General features: G+C 36.1%; 1 protein-coding gene and 1 pseudogene across 1 annotated transcript; one reads left to right on the top strand and one right to left on the bottom strand.

Moving 5' to 3' along the window:
* Positions 1 to 693: 693 nt before the first annotated feature.
* LOC125821400 (IQ domain-containing protein IQM4-like) lies at positions 694 to 3,040 on the top strand. Its single transcript, XM_049500822.1, has 7 exons — positions 694 to 1,109; positions 1,184 to 1,364; positions 1,463 to 1,551; positions 1,663 to 1,750; positions 1,857 to 2,087; positions 2,191 to 2,292; positions 2,389 to 3,040. The coding sequence occupies exons 1-7, from the start codon at positions 805 to 807 to the stop codon at positions 2,791 to 2,793; spliced, it is 1,401 nt and encodes a 466-aa protein (XP_049356779.1). The 5' UTR covers positions 694 to 804; the 3' UTR covers positions 2,794 to 3,040.
* A 13,196-nt stretch (positions 3,041 to 16,236) lies between these two features.
* Positions 16,237 to 16,931, bottom strand: LOC125821552 (uncharacterized; annotated as a pseudogene).
* Between the last annotated feature and the right edge of the window lie 2,870 nt (positions 16,932 to 19,801).

Below are 19,801 nucleotides of genomic sequence, written 5' to 3'. Positions count from 1 at the left end.
TTAAAAATGAAAAAATACTTATCTCTCTATCACAATCATTATTGATGACGGTTGAGATTTTAACTTCAATGTAAAGTCCAAGAATTTGAAAAGAAATTTTTTTACTAGAAAATTAATTTTTTTCTTTTCTTTCTTTCTTTCTGGGGGAAAACAAGAGTCCTTGTGGCTGGGTTACATGCAAGAAACCTCCTAGAGCTTACTTTCTTTGACCACCTAATTTTTCCAAAAAAGTCTTAAAATTGTCTCATTTTTTGGGTTAGAAAAAGTGAAATTTCATAACTTTGAATTGATCAAACAACTCGTGGGTTACAAAGTTTAAAAAATTGTTTTCTTATATCTTTTCCAATTTCCTGTTCACAGTACGCTGTACGATAGATTTAAAAACCAGTTGATACCTGTTTGAATCGACTTATTTTAAATATTTTTAAATTAAAATAATTATATTAAATACTTTTGAAATCTTTTTAACTACATTTAAAAGTATTTATAAACACTTAACTTTTAAGTTAAAATTATAAAAATAATGCAATTCAAACTGAGACGACCACAAAAGAAAAAACAATAAAAGACCAGTTACAGTACAGTTCCCTGGTCCACTTGCTAATTTTAATTATTTTTTCCACAAATCCACGCTTGAATCTTCTCATATATATAACTACCAAGATTGTATAGTCAAGAGATATCTTTGTGAAAAAAACTTGAAGATTTTTAAAGACAATAAAAAAAAAAAAAAAAGTTTCAAAGTTTTCCTTTGTTCTTGTGTTTATCTTATATTGTAAAGAATAGTTGGGGGTAAACTGAAAGATGACAGTGATAAGAACAAACAGTTTTAAAGGAAGAGAGTCAGAAACCATCGCGACGACGAAGAAGAATTCGATAAATGTAACAAATTGCGAGCCTCTAAAACTTATGCTACAGACAACACTGTCATTCAAAAATCTGGTTCAAGTTCAAGATTCTGTTGTCGCCCTTCCTGAACCTGCTATCATGTTTTCACCACGACCTGTTTGCGAACTCGATGCTGCAGCTGTTAAGCTTCAAAAAGTATACAAGAGTTACAGGACTAGAAGAAATCTAGCTGATTGTGCTGTTGTTGTAGAAGAATTATGGTTCGTGTTATAATAATCCTGTTCCATTTCAATCTCAATTTTATGTTTATTGAAGAAATCGTACATTTATGTAGGTGGAAGGCATTAGATTTTGCAGCTTTGAAGAGAAGTTCTGTTTCATTTTTCAACGTTGAAAAGCCGGAAACTGCTGTTTCTCGATGGGCTAGAGCACGTACAAGAGCTGCTAAGGTTGGAAAAGGATTGTCCAAAGATGAAAAGGCTCAAAAATTGGCTCTGCAGCATTGGCTAGAAGCTGTAAGTTGGGCAAATAAGTGATTTTTCTTTCATATAAATAAGCTAAGTTAAGTTTTCGTATGATCTAGCAATTGACTCTTCGTTTTGTTTCTGTGTAGATTGATCCACGACACCGATATGGCCACAACTTGCACTTCTATTATGATTTGTGGTTTTTGAGCGAAAGCTCTCAGCCTTTCTTCTACTGGTGAGTACTTCATCGCGAATATAACATACTAAATTTTTGAGAAAGTTGAATTTGTGGTGAAATTTTCTCCAATCTGATCAGTTTTCCCTTCTTTTTTTTCTTGCGATTAAGGTTGGACGTTGGAGATGGGAAAGAAATAAACCTCGAGAAATGTCCAAGGACAAAATTGCACCATCAATGCATCAAGTATCTCGGACCAGTAAGTTCTTATGCAACTTAATTAACCGGATGTATACTTTGTCTATGGATCATTAGATGTGTTTGAACTTCTTTTTGACTTAATTGCTTATGCTTTACAATTTCAGAAGGAGCGCGAAGCATATGAAGTAGTCATTGAGAATGGGAAGCTTGTATATAAACAAAGTGGTGTATTAGTTCAGTCAGTAGAGGGTTCAAAGTCGATATTTGTTCTTAGCACAACAAGAACATTGTATGTAGGAAAGAAGCAAAAGGGCACATTTCAACATTCGAGTTTTCTATCAGGTGGTGCTATCACAGCAGCTGGAAGACTAGTTGCTCATTCTGGAATTCTGGAGGTAATTAACTAACTATCCAACAATATCCATATACACACAACAAACAGATCCGTAGCGAAGATAAATATACTTATCTTGTCTATGTATATGTTGTCTTCTGCAGGCTATTTGGCCATACAGTGGTCATTATCACCCAACTGAAGAGAACTTCAAGGAGTTCATTAGCTTTCTTGAAGAGCACAAAGTTGATCTTACAAATGTTAAGGTATGTAAATGTTGAAATAGTTGACGTACTATATATATGGTGTTATGTTCAACAACATTGCTAACTGTCATATACATGATTTATTTTCTTATACAGAGATGTGCAGTTGATGACGACAATCTCTCAGAGGCGTCAAACAGCCAACCATCTGTTGATCTTTCAATTGTTAAAGAATCTGAAGAAAGAAGCACATCGAAAACCAAGAAACCAGAGGATATCATCATCAATAAGAAAGCACAAGCATTTAGCTTCTCCAAACATTTGTCTAGCAAATGGACAAGTGGAACTGGACCTCGTATTGGCTGCGTTAGGGATTACCCTACAGAACTACAATTCCGAGCACTTGAACAAGTTAATTTGTCGCCTCGGGTGGTCAATGGAGGCTTCAACTTCTCTGGTCCAATCCCCTCACCAAGGCCAAGCCCAAACATTAGGCTATCACCTAGGATTGCACATATGGGACTACCGAGTCCCCGGACACCAATTTCTGTGCCTAGCTAAGAAGTGACTGACCCCCTTGACTCCACACAGCAAATTAGCCAGCGGGAGGAACAAACTAACTCAAATCTTCAACTTATTTGTTCATTCATATTTGTATTCTATAGATAGTGTTCCATCTAATTGCATTTGAATTTAGAAATAAGATAAGACATGATCTTTATTCCTTTGTATAGAGGTTTTTTGTTAAAATAATCTGAAAATAGAAACTTTTTATTTAAGATACCAAATAACAGTTTTATTGGATACACTTCTCTTTGTGATATTTCACCTCATGCTTGTTTTTTGGACACTCAATGTGTGTATCCATTTTGCAACAGATAGGGAAAAGCCTACTTGAGATTTTTCATAAAAGAAATACAATGTTGTTTTGACGATAGATCAAAGGACAAAGTACATTACAGATCGATAGTGAAATATCAAATTGCTCTCACGAACATACAACTCAGTGAGGAGGGAAAAAAAGAGAGAGAAATCGATATATAATGAATTAATGGTGATTTATTGGATGGGAAAACACAACTTAATGGTGATTCCACTTGGAGATTTTGAGATCATACTTGGGATTGACTTCTTAAGGAAGGTTATATTTATTCCTTTGCCTCACCTTGATGGAATGATGATCATGAATGAAGGCAATCCAAGTTTCATAAAAGTTGTTCATCCATACGGAGAAGCGGGGAAAATTGCAAAGTGCAGGGTGCTATGTTGTCTGCTATTGTTGTTGACAAAGGCTTGGGGAAGGGAGAAACAATCTTTCTTGTTGCCTTGGTCATGATAAAACCTGATGTCAAAGTTGAAGTGCCTGATTGTGTGGCAAAAGTGCTTAAACAGTTCCTTGATTTGATGCCACCGAAGGTGCCTATGAAAATGCCGTCGAGGAGGGACATTGATCATAAGATTGAGTTGCTTCCAGGTTCAATTGCTTCTGCGTAGGCTCCTTATCGTATTGCTCCTAAGGAGTTGGCTTAGTTGCATAAATAGTTGAACAAGTTGCTAGATCATGGTTTGATTCATCCTTCTAAGGCTCCATATGGTGCACTTGTTTTGTTCCAAAAGAAGCAGCATGGGATGTTGAGGATGTGTGTGGACTACAGGGTTTTGAACAAGGCGATAGGGAAGGACAAATATTCGATTCCCTTGGTGCTGGATATGATGGATAGGATGAGGAAGGTATGCTAGTTTACTAAGTTAGATCTTAGGGCACGCTATTGACAGGTTAGGATAGCAGAGGCCAATGAGCCTAAGACAACATCTGTAACTAAATATAGATCGTCTAGGTTCCTTGTAATGCCGTTTGTGCTTACCAATGCCCCGACTACCTTTTGTAACTTAATGAATGACATATTGCTTGAGTATCTTGATGGCTTTATGGTAGTATTCTTAGACGATATTGTTGACTTTATGGTAGTATTCTTAGACGATATTGTCATTTATTGTGACACTCAACTTAAGATAAGAAATCTCACACCAAAACACAAGAGAGATGTTGGATATATAAGTAAGCAGGCTTTACCAACTAGTGACACGTTTTAAATCTGTGCGGGCCTAGGCCAAAAGCAGACAATATCACCAGCAAGCTGGACCATTACAAATGGTATCAGAGTCACTCATGTGGCAGCCTTGTTGATGTGGGTTAGAGTTCAATTGAGTTTAGGCAAATCCCGATAAGGCTAGGCAAACCTCAATGCTGAGTCTAAGCAAATCCCATTCGGTGGGGCAAACCTCAGCTAGGACGCTGAGTCCATAAATGGGGTGTATGTGACACACCAGCTTAAGATAAGAAATCCAACATCGGTAAAACACAGGAGAGATGTTTGATATATAATTAAGTAGGTCTTACCAACTAGTGACACATTTTAAATTTGTGCGGGCCTAGGCACAAAACAGACAATATCACTAGTGGGTTGTGCCATTACATTTATAGTCCAACACTTGATGAATATGTGAAACACTTAAGTGTGGTGTTGTCTCATTTGAGGGGATACACACTATATGTAAAAATGGAGAAGTGTGAGTTTTCTCAAAAGGAGATCAAATTTCTTGGTCATCTAGTTACTCAAAATTAAGTTCGAATGGATCTAATGATACTGTAGACCATTGTGGATTGGCAATTTTGACCCTCCTTTATTTTAATTCATTGTTTTCGAGCTTCTAAAATGTATCAAAACAATTCATTTTTCATTATTATTTTACCACTATGACTACATTATTGTTGTTATTGTCGGATTTTGATAATTACTAATAAAATTATATGTTTTATTGTTGAAATTACTATTATCTATTTATATATCTTTTTTTCATAAATAGTGGATTTGTTGTCACTCTAATTCAAGTTTCACATTTATTAAATTAAGAGAAAGAACATAAAGTGACAACTGAACTTGTCCCAAATTTTCAAAAAGACACCTTAACTATGCGAGCGTCATATTACCTGGCTAAACAATCTTGAACTGATATTATTACATCACTTTTTGTCCATCGTACATAAAGAGTGTGTGCACTCTCTCGAAGAGACTGAGCAACCTAAAATAACTAATACAATTTTATTTTTACAAGTATTTTATTATAAAATATATTTTCTTATTATTGTAACTTTTTTTCTTATTATTTTTTTCTTTCTTTCTTCTTTCTTCTTCAAAAATTCATTGCCATCTCCATAAAAGTTTCTCACTTTCAATGTCACCATTTTTACCACAACTTCACCTTCCTTTTTTTTTACAACTATTAATGTAACGACCGGTTTCCGTCGTTATAGAAAAGCCAATGGGGAAAGATTTTAGGCTGGAAAACTTTTTCGTAGTAACTTGGGATTTTCCAACCTAGTCCAAATTTGGACGAAATCGGAGTCAGTAAGGTCTAGGGAAATCTGGTAGTAGTTGGGTGGTTTAAATGTGATTTTGATTACATGAGTAGATAGCTAATGCGTTAAGGAATTCGTACGACTTTACGGAATTGAATTCGGGTGAGTAGAACTTCCGAAACTGACATTGGCGTAAAAGGGTAGTTTCAGAGTGTCGTTGGTTGAAGGTATGTTGTGAAATGGGGGTTTAGGAATTATTATTTTGCTCATTGTTTCATGCAAGCCGGTTTGGCAGTGATTTCTGCCGCCAGGGCGGGGCCGCTGTAGCAGGCTAGTGCCATCGTGGCGGGGCAGACGCGACTTAAAGTCGTAAATAAACCCCAAAAACATTTTATTTTGCAATTTTTGAACTTGAGAGCTAAGGAACGAACCCCATGCGATTCTTGACAGTTTTCCACCATTTTTAAGGCCAAAGGTAAGATTTTAACTCCTCGAATCCATTTTTTGATCCGTAGAACGTAATTTAATGGGTAGTTATCGAGGGGGGAGAGTATTGATCTAAGAATTATGATGGAAAAAGCCCTAATTTGTATAATGGGATCATGGGTATGATCTAGGGTTGATAGAATTGTTAATAATTCGGGTAATTAGTAATTGTTTATTGATTCCTATGTTATATTGATTGTTTGTAGACCAAGAACAAGCGGAACAAATTCGGAAAGGGAAGAATCAAGTTCTTAGGGTTTCAAGCTTGTTTCGAGGTAGGTGATAGCTGTGATTCTATGATTGTGTGATGTATGTTTGTCTTGCTTCATTATGATACATGTATGTATGCGGATGTTGCATTATTGATCGCACTTGTTGTAAATGAGGATATATGATTGTGATGAATGCTATGAATCATGACTTGATTGTATGATTATGAGAATGTACTTGTGATTATGATTGTGGCTTGTTGAGTGGATCGGGTGTTGCGTTACGACACACTAACTTGGATCGGTTGCCACGTTCCGGCATAATTATAGGATCAATTGCCATGTTCCGGCATAATCATTGGATCGGGTACCACGTTCCGGTATGCTAACAGTTTGGGTTTGGGTTCCATGAGAGGACCATTGACTTGACATAATTGTATAATTGAGATTTGTGAAATGCTCCATTGTTCTTGAATGTTGTTAATATTGTATATGTTTGATATATGCATGTGATTATATTGTTGTATTGACTTACGTATGTTACACTGAGTGGAATAGTTGTGTGATCCTACCAGTACACTGTGGTTGTGTACTGAAACTACACTTGCTCTTTCTTAGTTGAGTACAGGGTATCTTCAGGTGGCTATTGACAAACCTCGCTTAGAAGATCAGTGATCGTCGTTCAAATTCAAGGGTGAGTCAGTTTTTCCAGCTGGCATGAGTTCTCTTTCTGTCTACGTCCACATTTCGAACGTAGATTTTCTAGCTAGTTATTAGTTCATTAGTTTGGGGTTGTAACCCTTCTTGTTTAGACTCTTTGAACTTTAGATGTTTTGGTACATTGACTTTCAGGTTCTAGGTGTATTTTCCGCATTGTTTAGTTGTTAGATCTTTTGGAAGTTTATGGGAACTTCAGTCTTTAGCTATTTAACTTGCTTCCGTAACTTAAATGCTTTAGTTTTTAGTTTAGTTTCTTGGTTTGGGTTCTAGTAGCTAGCGGTTATCCCACCGGAGGGTTAGTGTGGGTGCCAGTCACGATGGTCTGGGTCGTGACAAAGTTGGTATTAGGGTCTAGGTTTGTTGATCTCGATGTACCAAAATGAGTCTAGTAAAGTGTTGCGGAACGGTACAGAGACGTTTGTATTTTTCTTCGAGAGGCTATAGTTCTTTAGGAAATCTCTATGTTTTTTCTTGGCTCCTTTCGTGCTATAACTTGATTCTATTTCGTATCTGGCAATTCAAATTGGTATCTAGCCTCCTTCACTCTTTTGTCCGCAGATGGTTAACACTAGATTCAACGGCGTCAGACCCGTAGCTCCCATCAATGCTCCAGTTGAGGAATCTACAACGAGAGGTTACAGTCGAGGCAGTGTTAGAGAAAAAGCTAGGGGTAGAGGTCATGGAAGAGTAACCCCCGTTGGGGATGGAGCTCCTGTTGAGAATGCTTCTAGGAATGAGAACCCTCATGCGCGTCATGAAGAGATAGCTGAGGATGTTGGACAAGAGGAAGAGGTGCAGGCTGAGACTACAGGTATCCGTCCCTTAGACCCAGTGTTAGCTCAAAAGATCATGCCGTTCTTGAAGGGATTGGTTGGTCCTAGAGTGTTTCCCTCTGTTCAAGCAACTCAGATTCCTGCCCATCCCTCTATTGCTAACACTGCCCCCAAGGTAGGTGGAACTGGAGGTAATGATGCTTTCTTCCGTCCTTTGTTGGGTTCTGTTATGAATGGTAATGAGCATGAAATATTGACTAAGTTTTTGAAGCTAAAGCCTCCTGTATTTCTTAGTTCAGAGAGCGAGGATGCTTATGAGTTTATTTTAGATTGTTATGGGAGGCTTCATAAGTTGGGAATTGTCCATCAGCATGGGGTTGAGTTTGTGACTTTTCAGCTTCAACGTGAGGCTAAGTAGTGGTGGAGAGCTTATGTGGAATTCAGATCTTCAACTTTACCCCCACTCTCTTGGACTCAGTTTCGTGCTATGGCAAAAAGGGCCAAGAACTCGGGTAACTTTCAGGGTTCTTACTCTAGGAGGTTCAGAAGGCCAATGCTTGCAGCCAAGCCAATTCAGTCCGTTATGCCCGCATCTACAGGTAATTACTCGGTAACTCCACCTCATAATTTGATTCAGGATAGCCAGGGAGTCACACATTCAGCGGGTGGCAGGCCATCTTTTGATCAGACATGTTACAACCGTGGAGAACCTGGGCATATAAGAAGAGATTGTCCCCACCCATGCATGATGAAGTCTGTGCAGCAGCAGACTATAGCAGTGGTACTCGCGGGAAATGGTAATAATGGTCGAGGGCGTCCACAAGGTGGGTGAGAAGGTAATCAGCGAGGTCGTATGGGTAGAGGAAATGGTAACACAGGCAGAGGTAACGTGCAACCAGGCAGGGAAATCGCTCGACATGATGATCAGGCTCAATGTTACGGCTTTTCGGGCAAGAATGAGGCAGAGATTGATCACAGGTACTATTCTTGTCTGTGACCAGATGGCTAATGTGTTATTTGATCCGAGTTCTACTTATTCTTATGTATCCTTGCGATTTGCCTCAGAATTTGCTATGATTTGTGATATACTTATGCCCACATCCATGTTTATACCCCAGTTGGAGAGTCAATCATAGTGGGAAGGGGTGTACAAGTCTAATCAAGCTAAAATCATATCCTCAATTCGGGCTAAGAAACTGGTAGGGCAGAGTTGTTTAGCTTATTGGGCTCATATTAGGGATGTTGAGGTTGAGACTCCATCTGTTGAGTCTATTCTTGTGGTGTCAGAATTTAGAGAAATATTTCCTAATGACTTGCCTGGTATGCCTTCGGATAGAGATATAGACTTTTGCATTGATTTAGAACCTGGTACTCGTCTCATTTCTATTCCTCCATATCGCATGGCTCCGGCAGAATTAAGAGAGCTTAAGGTTCAAATCCAAGAGCTTCTTGATAAGGGATTTATTCGTCCTAGTGCTTCCCCATGAGGTGCTCCAATTTTGTTTGTTAAGAAAAAGGATAGTAGTATGAGAATGTGTATAGACTATCGTCAATTGAATAGGGTCACTATTCGAAACAAGTACCCTTTGCCTCGAATAAATGATTTTTTTATCAATTGCAAGGTGCATCAGTTTTCTCCAAGATTGATCTAAGGTCTGGCTACCATCAGTTGAAAATTAGGCTTGAGGATGTGCCCAAGACGGCGTTTAGAACCCGCTATGGGCACTATGAGTTTCTAGTTATGTATTTTGGTTTGACTAATGCGCCCGCCACTTTTATGAGTTTAATGAATGGGTTGTTCAAGCCATTTTTTGATTCATTCGGCATAGTCTTTATTTATGACATTTTGGTCTATTCTAAAAGTGAGGAAGAGCATGTCGACCATCTTCGTATTATTTTGGGTGTTCTTGGGAAACAAAAGTTGTATGCTAAATTTTCTAAGTGTGAATTTTGGTTGACTTCTATTGCATTTTTGGGACATGTTTAAAAAAAAAAGGGTAATGGTAGATACCCAAAAGATTGAGGCGGTTAAGAATTTGGTTTCGCCTAGCTCTGTGACGGAAGTTAGGAGTTTTGTGGGGCTCGCTAGCTACTATCGTCGATTTGTGAAGAACTTTGCTTCTATTGCTACTCACTTGACTAATTTGACCAAATAGGAGATACCATTTGAATGGACTAAAAAATTTGAGGATAACTTCCAAAAGCTCAAGACTCTCATTACCACAACACCTACCCTAGCACTACCGATGGAAGGTAAGGATTTTATTGTTTATTGTGATGCTTCACATTCTGGTTCGGGTGTTGTGTTGATGAAGGATAAGAATGTTATGGCTTACGCATCGCGTCAATTGAAGGTGCATGTGAGAAATTATCCAACACATGATTTGGAGTTGGCAGCAGTGGTGTTTGCTCTTAAGATCTGGCGACATTACCTCTATGGTGTTAAATGTGAAGTGTTTACTGATCATCGTAGTTTATAGCATGTGTTCACTCAAAAGGATTTGAATTTGAGACAATGAAGGTGGATGGAGTTACTTAAAGATTATGATATCACCATTCAATACCATCCAGGTAAGGCTAATGTAGTGGCAAACGCTTTGAGTCGAAAAACGGTGAGTATAAGTAGTTTAGCTTGCTTGAGTGTAACTAAGCGATCTTTGGCTAAGGAAATTCAGACCTTGGAGTCTAAGTTCATGCAGTTAGGCATCTCAAAAAGAGGTGGGGTTTTAGCTAGCATTGAAGTAAGGGCCACGTTCATTGATGAGATCAAGGCCAAACAGTTTGAGGATGAAAATTTGAATGCACTTAAGAAGAAGACTGTGATTGGTAAGGCACAAGAGACCACTCTTGATGCGAAAGGTGTGCTCAGTTTTAAAGGAAGAATTTGTGTACCTAGAGTAGATGACTTGATTCAGAAATTATTGGCAAAATCTCATGGTTCGCTATATTCTATTCATCCGGGTGTGACGAAGATGTACCGAGACTTGAAGCGAATTTAATGGTGGCCGGGCATGAAGAAGGATATAGCGGAGTTTGTGGCTAAGTGTCAAAATTGCCAACAAGTGAAGTATGAACATCAAAGGCCTTCAGGTTTGCTTCAAAAAATGCCAATTTCGGAATGGAAGTGGGAAAGAATAGCAATGAATTTTGTGGTTGGTCTTCCCAAGACTTTGGGAAAGTTGTATGCTATTTGGGTAGTGGTTGATAGATTGACTAAGTCAGCCCATTTTATTCCGGTAAGAATAGATTATAATGTTGAACAATTGGCTATAGTTTATGTGAAAGAGATAGTGAGGTTGCATGGGGTGCCCATCTCTATCATCTCAGACCGTGGTACCCAATTCACATCCAAGTTTTGGAGTAAATTACATGTAAATTGGGCACACAACTCACTTTTAGTACAACCTTCCATCCACAAACAAACATGCAGTCAGAGAGGACTATTCAAGTGTTAGAAGACATGTTGAGGGCATGTGTGATTGATTTTGGAGGGCATTGGGATAAATTCATACCTTTGTGTGAGTTCTCCTATAATAATAGTTATCACTCCAATATTAATATGGCACCATTTGAGGTACTTTATGGGAAGGGATGTAGATCACACATAAGATGGTTCGAGGCTGGAGATGCGAAACTTTTGGGGTTGATTTAGTGAAGGATACTCAAGATAAAGTGAAGAGTATTCAAGCTAAGCTCTTAGCCGCCCAAAGTAGACAGAAGAAGTATGCAGACTACAAGGTAAGAGATATGATATTTCAGACTGGTGAGAATGTTCTTTTTAAGGTATCACTCATGAAAGGGGGATGACATTTGGCAAGGAGGGCAAGCTAAGTCTGTGGTCTATTGGTCCCTTTGAGGTTCTTGAATATGTAGGACCGATAGCGTATAGATTGACTTTACCTCATAACCTATCGAGAGTTCATCCAGTATTTCATGTATCTATGTTGAAGAGATATCATGGTGACAGAGATTACATCATTAAGTGGGACTCAATTGTGTTAGACAAGGACTTACAATATGAGGAAGAACTGATTGCAATACTTGATCGTGATGTGCATAAGTTGAGGACCAAGAAGATCAAATCCGTGAAAGTTCAATGAAAGCATTGTCCAGTTGAGGAAGCTACTTGGGAAATCGAGAAGGACATGTGAGACAAGTATCCCCAGTTGTTCGTCGATTCAGGTACTACTTCATTCTTTCCTTAGCCTATTTTTCCTAAGTTTTTCACTCGAGGACGAGTGATGGGTAAATTGGTATCTATTGTAACGGCCAGTTTCCTTCGTTATAGAAAAGCCAATGGGGAAAGATTTTGGGCCATAAAACTTTTTCGTAGTAACTTGAGATTTCCCAACCTAGTCCAGATTTAGATGTGATTTTGATTACATGAGTAGATAGCTAACGCATTAAGGAATCCGTACAACTTTATGGAATTGAATTCAGGTGAGTAAAACTCCCAAAACTGACATTGGCGTGAATATGTAGTTTCTCAGTGTCGTTGGTTGAAGGTGTGTTGTGAAATGAGGGTTTTGGAATTATTATTTTTCTCTGTTTCGTTCAAGCCGCTTTGGCGGTGATTTCTGCCGCTGTAGCGGGCTAGTGCCTCCGTGGCGGGGTAAACGCGACTTTAAGTCATAAATAAACCCCAAAAACGTTTTATTCTGCAATTTTCAAACTTGAGAGCTAAGGAATGAACCCTAAGTAATTCTTGACAGTTTTCCACCATTTTTAAGGCTAAGGGTAAGGTTTTAACTCCCCGAATCTATTTTTCAATCCGTAGAACGTAATCTAATGGGTAGTTATCGAGGGGGAGAGTTTTGATATGAGAATTATGGTGGGAAAAGTCCTAATTTGGATAATGGGATCATGGGTATGATCTAATGTTGATAAAATTGTTAGTAATTTGGGTAATTAGTGATTGTTTATTGATTCCCGTGTCATATTGATTGTTTGTAGACCAAGAACAAGCAGAACAAATTCGGAAAGGGAAAAATCAAGTTCTTCGGGTTTCAAGCTTGTTTCGAGGTAGGTGATGGTTGTGATTCTATGATTGTGTGATGTATGTTTGTCTTGCTTCATTATGATACATGTATGTATGCGGATGTTGCATTATTGATCGCACTTGTTGTAAATGAGGATATATGATTGTGATGAATGTCATGAATCATGACTTGATTGTATGATTATGAGAATGTATTTGTAACTGTGATTGTGGTTTGTTGAATGGATCGGGTGTTGCGTTCCGACACACTAACTTGGATCGGTTGCCATGTTCCAGCATAATTATGGGATCGGTTGCCACGTTTCGGTATAATTATTGGATCGGGTACCATGTTTCGGTATGCTAACAGTTTGGGTTTGGGTTTAGTGTCCATGAGAGGACCATTGACTTGACATAACTGTATAATTGAGAATTGTGAAATGCTCTGTTGTTCTTGAGTGTTGTTAATATTGTATATGTTCTATATATGCATGTGATTATATTGTTGTATTGACTTATGTATGTTACACTTAGTGGGATAGCCGTGTGTTCCCACCAGTACACTGTGGTTGCATACAGATATTGTACTTGCTCTTTCTTTGTTGAGTACATGGCATCTTCAAGCGGCTATAGACAGACCTCGCTTACAAGATCAGTGATCGTCATTCGAATTCAAGGGTGAGCCAATTCTTCCATGCTGCCATAAGTTCTCTTTCTGTCTACGTCCACATTTCGAACATAGATTTTCTAGCTAATTATTAGTTCATTAGTTTGGGGTTGTAACCCTTCTTGTTTAGACTTGTTGAACTTTAGATGTTTTGGTAAATTGACTTTCAGGTTCTAGGTGTATTTTCCGCATTGTTTAGTTGTTAGATCTTTTGGAAGTTTATGGGAATTTCAGTCTTTAGCTATTTAACTTGCTTTTGTAACTTAAATGCTTTAGTTTTTTTATTTAGTTGCTTGGTTTGGGTTGTAGTAGTGGTTCTCCCACCGGAGGGTTAGTGTGGGTGTCAATCACGACGGTCTGGGTCGTGACAATTAATTTTACTCTCTTTAATTTTTGAACTTTATCTAAGTATTTTCTTACATTTCGAACAATTTGATAAACCCATTAGATTTCAAGATGATTAGGAGGTATCATATAGTTTATTTTATCTGACTTCAATCAAGTTCTTTCAATTTTCGAGGAATTCATTGATTATTATAAAATTATCATTTCTAATTTTGAAGTTATATTAAATGAGTAATTGATGATATCTTCAAAATTTTAAATTTTCTTAGAAAAATAATTATTTTTGTTATCAATATTTATTAAAGCCTAGAAAATAGTATGATTTTTTTTAAATAAAAAAATCACTGAAATAAAGAATTTGATTGGAGGAGAAGAAGAAGAAGAAAAAAAGAAAAAAAAAGGGAGAGGGGTTAATTTGACGTGACGAGTGAAGTGAGGGTGGGAGGTGAAGAAAAAGAAAAACAATGGAGGGGGAGGGTTAGAAGATGAAGTGAAATTTAAGATGAAATCAAAATTAAACTAAGTCAAAAATTAAGAGAGAGAGAGAGAAATAAAGAAAAAACTTAAAATGAAAAAAATTATATTTTTAATCAAATTAACAGATGTCATGTAATGATTAGTGTGTGAACACACTTGCTTCTTATAATTGTTTAGTGCGGTAATAGGACGGTTGCAAAGTTAAGGTGTCTTTTTGAAAATTCGGGACAAATTCAATGGTAGTTTTATGTCTTTTCTCTTAAATTAATTATAAATCCATATTTTATACTTATATTTTATATTAGCGTAAAGTCGTAATATTGATATTTTTGTTTTGTAAATTATTAATTATCATCCCATAACATATATTATATCAATTATTTAGTTAGAATCCTTAAATAATCTAAAAGAAAAAAAGGAGAAGCCCGATAATTATGTCTAAACCCTTCAAAATGAGCCCAAATCTACTCCAATATTCAGCCCAAATCCCTTCCAATTTTCAGCCCTAAATTTTAGAGAAAATTTTCAAAATGTCATTATCTTAGCATTTCTTAGCCACTTTTCAATGTTTTAGTTTGTTATTCTTCTGATTTATGTATTTTTTATTTGTTTGGAAAATTGAAAGAATACAATTATTTAATAATAGAGAGGAGAAAATCAGGAGAGAATATTTTTAAAAAACAACATATCACTTAAAATTCTCATCTGTTATAATTTCAAAAGTAAATGACAGGGCACCCACCCCCTTATTCATCAAATTTCAAATATTGATTTTTAACATTCCATTATTAATACTTAATCTTTGTTGATGTGAATTCGATTCAATTGTGGTTTTTCTGTTTTGGAAGAAAATTTTGAAACAAACGATTAAAAGTTCTTTGACAAACAACTTTGGGGAAGGAATTCTCAACTGGGACTTCAATATAATCGGTGTTCTCTAAAATCGATCAAGTACTAGTTGATTGTTGGATCATTAATTTATTTCAAAATGAATCAAAAATGGCTATGAATTTTTTTTATAATTATAAATTGTATCTATTTTTCTTGATAATTGTAAATTGTATCATTATGAACAAAGTGGAGAGTATTAGTTTTGTTGGATAGTTTTAATTTATTTTGTTTGGATACAAAATAAGAAAGAATGTGAAATTTTTGTTGATTTTGTTTTGTAATGTTTAGTGCAATGGAAGAATCGTTGGTCTGTTCGGCGGTTTTTTTTTTCTAGAAATATTGTATCCATTGTCGGAAAAGCTATGATAATTATAGTGTATTTTGTAAGTGTTTGTTTGTAATACAACAAACCGATTTGATAAGGATACAAATACATAGGCATTAATGTAATACAATTTTGATCTCTCGAATACAAATTTTTACACAAGAATACAAGTGTGAAAGTAAATACATGCATTTATCAATCTTGAATACAAATATTGTCAAACGAATGTGAACTTGTATTTATTAATGACTTGTTTTGTATATTTTTTTTTTTGGAATACAAATCAAAATATGGGGAGCATTAGTTTTCTAATCATGCATTCTGGAAGATGGAACGAAGAAAATTGCTACATTGATTACACAATAGAGGCAATTATTATAAAATAATATGCAATATTTAGAGATTAAGTGGATGAAGTTTCTAAACATATTGATGTTGATTTGAGATACAATTGTGTGAAACTTAAGTATAAGATAGAAGGTAGTAATGCCCCTTTGAAAATACACAACGAGATGGGTGTGAGAGTGTATGTGTCGTTGAAGAGAGATAATAAAGATTTGGCAAAGTATCCCCCAAGTATAATTGTATTTGTGAAGGATTGAGAATTAACAGATAGAAATCTATATGAAAACGGGGTTGGAATGTGTGAAATAGATAGAGGAAATCTATAACGAGATTTTAGTTCAACCGTCTTCCAATTGAATAATCTCAGAATACAATCATCAACCTTTTGAGTTATTTTTAAGTCGACAATTGAACTGCACTCATATAATCATACTTGGATGACAATTGGCATGCCACCAAATCTGTAAAACTTCTTTGAGCTATTCATCTTCTTTCTCAAACTCTTCATCAACAAATGAAATGCTTTCTTACCCCACGAGTAATCAATGTACCTACCGATTTCAACAAGGTCAAAATATAGCTTGGAAACTCTTTTGTTTTTTTTTTCACTAGAAAATACAACAGTGTGGATGAAATATAGGATGACAAACTTCAAGTCATTCTGATCGTTATCAGCCCACACTTTGGCCTTAAAGGCCTTAAAACTCTCTATTAAATCTATTCTCGGATCATACCTACACCTTCGAAATACTGATTAATCAACATATTGGGTTCTTCAGTGTCAAATTTAAAATCTTCTTCATCACTAACACAATTCAACCCACTAATCAAAGCAAATTCTCTGAGTGTAAATCGAAGAATGGATCCATTAACACGTGTGATAAATGCTTTTTGGGAACTGTAATTGAGTTCAAAAACCATACAACACCTACGTATTTGAGCCTGAGCACAACAATTATACATTCGCATGTAGTGACCGAAACATGTGCTCTCACAAAATACCTTATATACAAGCTTGTACAGATATTTAATCAAGTGATCTTTAATCTCATTGTTAAAAATACGCTGAACATGTGGAGATTTTGTAGGTGGATTTTTCACATAAAAATCGTTAGCATGCATACCATCAAATAAATGAATACATATTTGTATTAATTACTGATAAAAAATGCATTTTAAAAAAACAATTTGAAAACACACTAATACTAAAAAGAAAAACAATCTGAAAAATAATAGAGAAAAATGATACAAAATGGATCTAATGTAGTTCAGAGTATGGATACAATCTCATGCAGATATACATAAGCCAATACAAACATGATACATAATGTATCTAATATAGTTCGCGGTATGTATACAAACTAATTTGGGATTGAAGGATTTATACTCAGAGATTTATGTGGAATTATACATACCTTTGTGTTCTAGGATCAAGTGTTATCACCGCCAACTGCCTAAGTGGTTTCTTACAAGATCACTATGGAGTCTTGCATTATTTTTCACAACAACTACACTCTTTATCTAAGGAACTCTCTTCTTGTGGTTTTTGTGTTGTGTTTGGATGATCCCAAGTCCTCCCTTTTGTAGGACAAGGTTAAGACTTGTAACTCTTATTCATTCAAGAATTACATCACCCCTTATCCCATAACTCCCACTCCATTCAAGAATACATAACTCTTCCTCTTTTACTCTAGGAAGTTATTTAGTGGAGTTGTAACTTACTTCATGAATGAAGCAAGTTACTAGTCAACCCATCAATGGGTGTATCTATTTCCAACATCTCCCACTCACACATGATGGGATGAAACACATTGGGCTTTGAAAAGTAAATTCCTTTAGACATTCATATCGAGTGTATTGTCGTGACCGCTCAGACACTAAGTTTGGGAGCTTTTACGCTAGAAATCTTTTTCTAGATTAGCATAGGAGACTACCACAATTTTATGACTATTTATGATATATTATCATGTCATATAAAGTGCCTTAGATGACCAGACATGTCTATATACACATATGGCTTCTTTTAACCCTCTTTCCATTTTCAATTTTTATGTGCCTTGTGTCCACACTTATGATGTTAACTGAAATATGTTTCATAATGGACTGGTCTCAGACACAAGCATAATGTGTATATATTTGACATGATCTTCCTTTCGCCCACATATCACAAAGATCAGGATTAATTGATTTCCTAGCATTACTCTTTCAGGTCACATTTTAATAACATTTAGATTCATACTAAAGTAGCATACACTAACCTATCACATTGTGATATTGTCAAAGTCATAAGGCACTAATTAAAAATATATATTTTTAAGGTCTCACATAAAAGTGAAGTAGGGTGTCATCACTTACCTTTGAATTTGCGGTAATGAAGCACATGCAGATGAAATGCATGTTACAGTGTGCCTCTGATTTCATCAGAGTGTATGTCGATTTTCATTTCTTTACATCGTACAAATCTTGGTCCAAGTAAATCATTTACTTGACCTGAGCTCTACCACTCTATTGGAATTTTAGAGGAGATCTCACATCTGGCAACAAGTATTATGGGTAGTTGGAATTCATTATTTCGATCCGTTTTGACATTTCTCTTGGATCTCATCCTAGTATTTTACTAGGGCAACTTTAAATAATATGTTCTTAATCGAAGGTGCCACATCTATTAGCTATCCTTTTTAGCATTAAGAAACACAAATGTCTCATCTTGGCTCGCTTTCCATAAGCGCCCAAGACCATTGCTCATGTGAGAAAGACAATCTTATCAACTTGTACGACATACTCTAATATTATGAATGTGCTAATCAATAATAATGTATGAAATAACCATAAAAACATCAAAAAAAATATCCATACATCATGATCAAGATGTTCAAATAAGGAAATATATCATTTTACATCCCGCGCAAGACTATAGATTTCACATGTTTAACAAAGACATCTCTAGTGTCTTTGTCAAGGGATCCGCTACCATCTTGTGCATAGAAATGTACTGTAAGTAATTTTATTACGTGCTATGATGTCTAACAAAATTATACTTTGTATCTATGGGCTTAGTCTTACTATAATACTTAGGGTCTTTAGTATGTGTCATTGCTGATTGGCTATCACAAATGATTTGCATTGCATCTATTGACCTGCCAATGATCCCTAAGTGTTCCATGAACCTTTTTAACCATACAACTTCTTGTACTGCTGAAGAGCATGCAATGAACTTTGCTTCCATAGTTGATAAAGTTGTACATGCTTGTTTCTTGCTACTTCATGAAATGGTACCATTGTTAAGCAAAAAAACATAATCAGAAGTGGACTTTCTTTCATCCAAGTCTCCACCTTAGTCAGCATCAGAGTAGCCCACCACCTATAAGTCACTTTCTTGATAACATAATTTGTAATCAACATTGCCCCTTAAGTATCTCAAGAATCTCTTAACAGTTTTCCAATGTATTTGTCATGGATTAGATTGATAATGACTAAAAGGACTCACTGCATAACAAACATCAGGATGTGTACACAACATTGCATACATTAAACTCCCAATTGCACTTGAATATGTGACCCTCTTCATGGCGTCTTTTTCACTTTGAGTTTTAGGACATGTTTCAAGGCTCAAATTTTCACCTTTAGCTACAGTGGTGTCTATTGATTTACAGCCTCTCCTGAATCATTCAAGAATTCTTTCAATGTATGATTCTTGTGATAAAGCTATTAAACTCTTAGAGGAATCTCTATGAATTTTAACTCCAAGGGTGAATTTTACTTCTCACATATCCTTCATTTCAAAATTTTGGGACAACCAACTCTTTATTGCCTTTACAAAAGTAAGATTATTTCCAGCTAATAGTATATCATCCACATAAAGGGACAATATTACAAAATCAGTTTCAGACCGCTTCATATACACACAATGGTCTTCATCGATCATATTAAAGTCGTAAGACATAATAGCACAATGAAATCTTAAGTACTATTGGCTAGATGATTGTTTAAGT

The sequence above is a fragment of the Solanum verrucosum genome, unplaced genomic scaffold (assembly GCF_900185275.1).
Source record: "Solanum verrucosum unplaced genomic scaffold, falcon-dt-bn FXZP01000305.1, whole genome shotgun sequence".
NCBI classification, from domain to species: Eukaryota; Viridiplantae; Streptophyta; class Magnoliopsida; order Solanales; family Solanaceae; genus Solanum; species Solanum verrucosum.
This window is presented reverse-complemented; position numbering and strand designations above follow the sequence as displayed.

Excerpts from the sequence above, each read along its gene's own strand:
- LOC125821400 (XM_049500822.1), top strand. The coding sequence starts at position 805 with ATGACAGTGATAAGAACAAACAGTTTTAAAGGAAGAGAGTCAGAAACC. Across the intron at positions 1,552-1,662 it reads TCTCAGCCTTTCTTCTACTG|GTTGGACGTTGGAGATGGGA; the intron begins GTGAGTACTTCA and ends CTTGCGATTAAG. Across the intron at positions 2,293-2,388 it reads TTGATCTTACAAATGTTAAG|AGATGTGCAGTTGATGACGA; the intron begins GTATGTAAATGT and ends TTTCTTATACAG.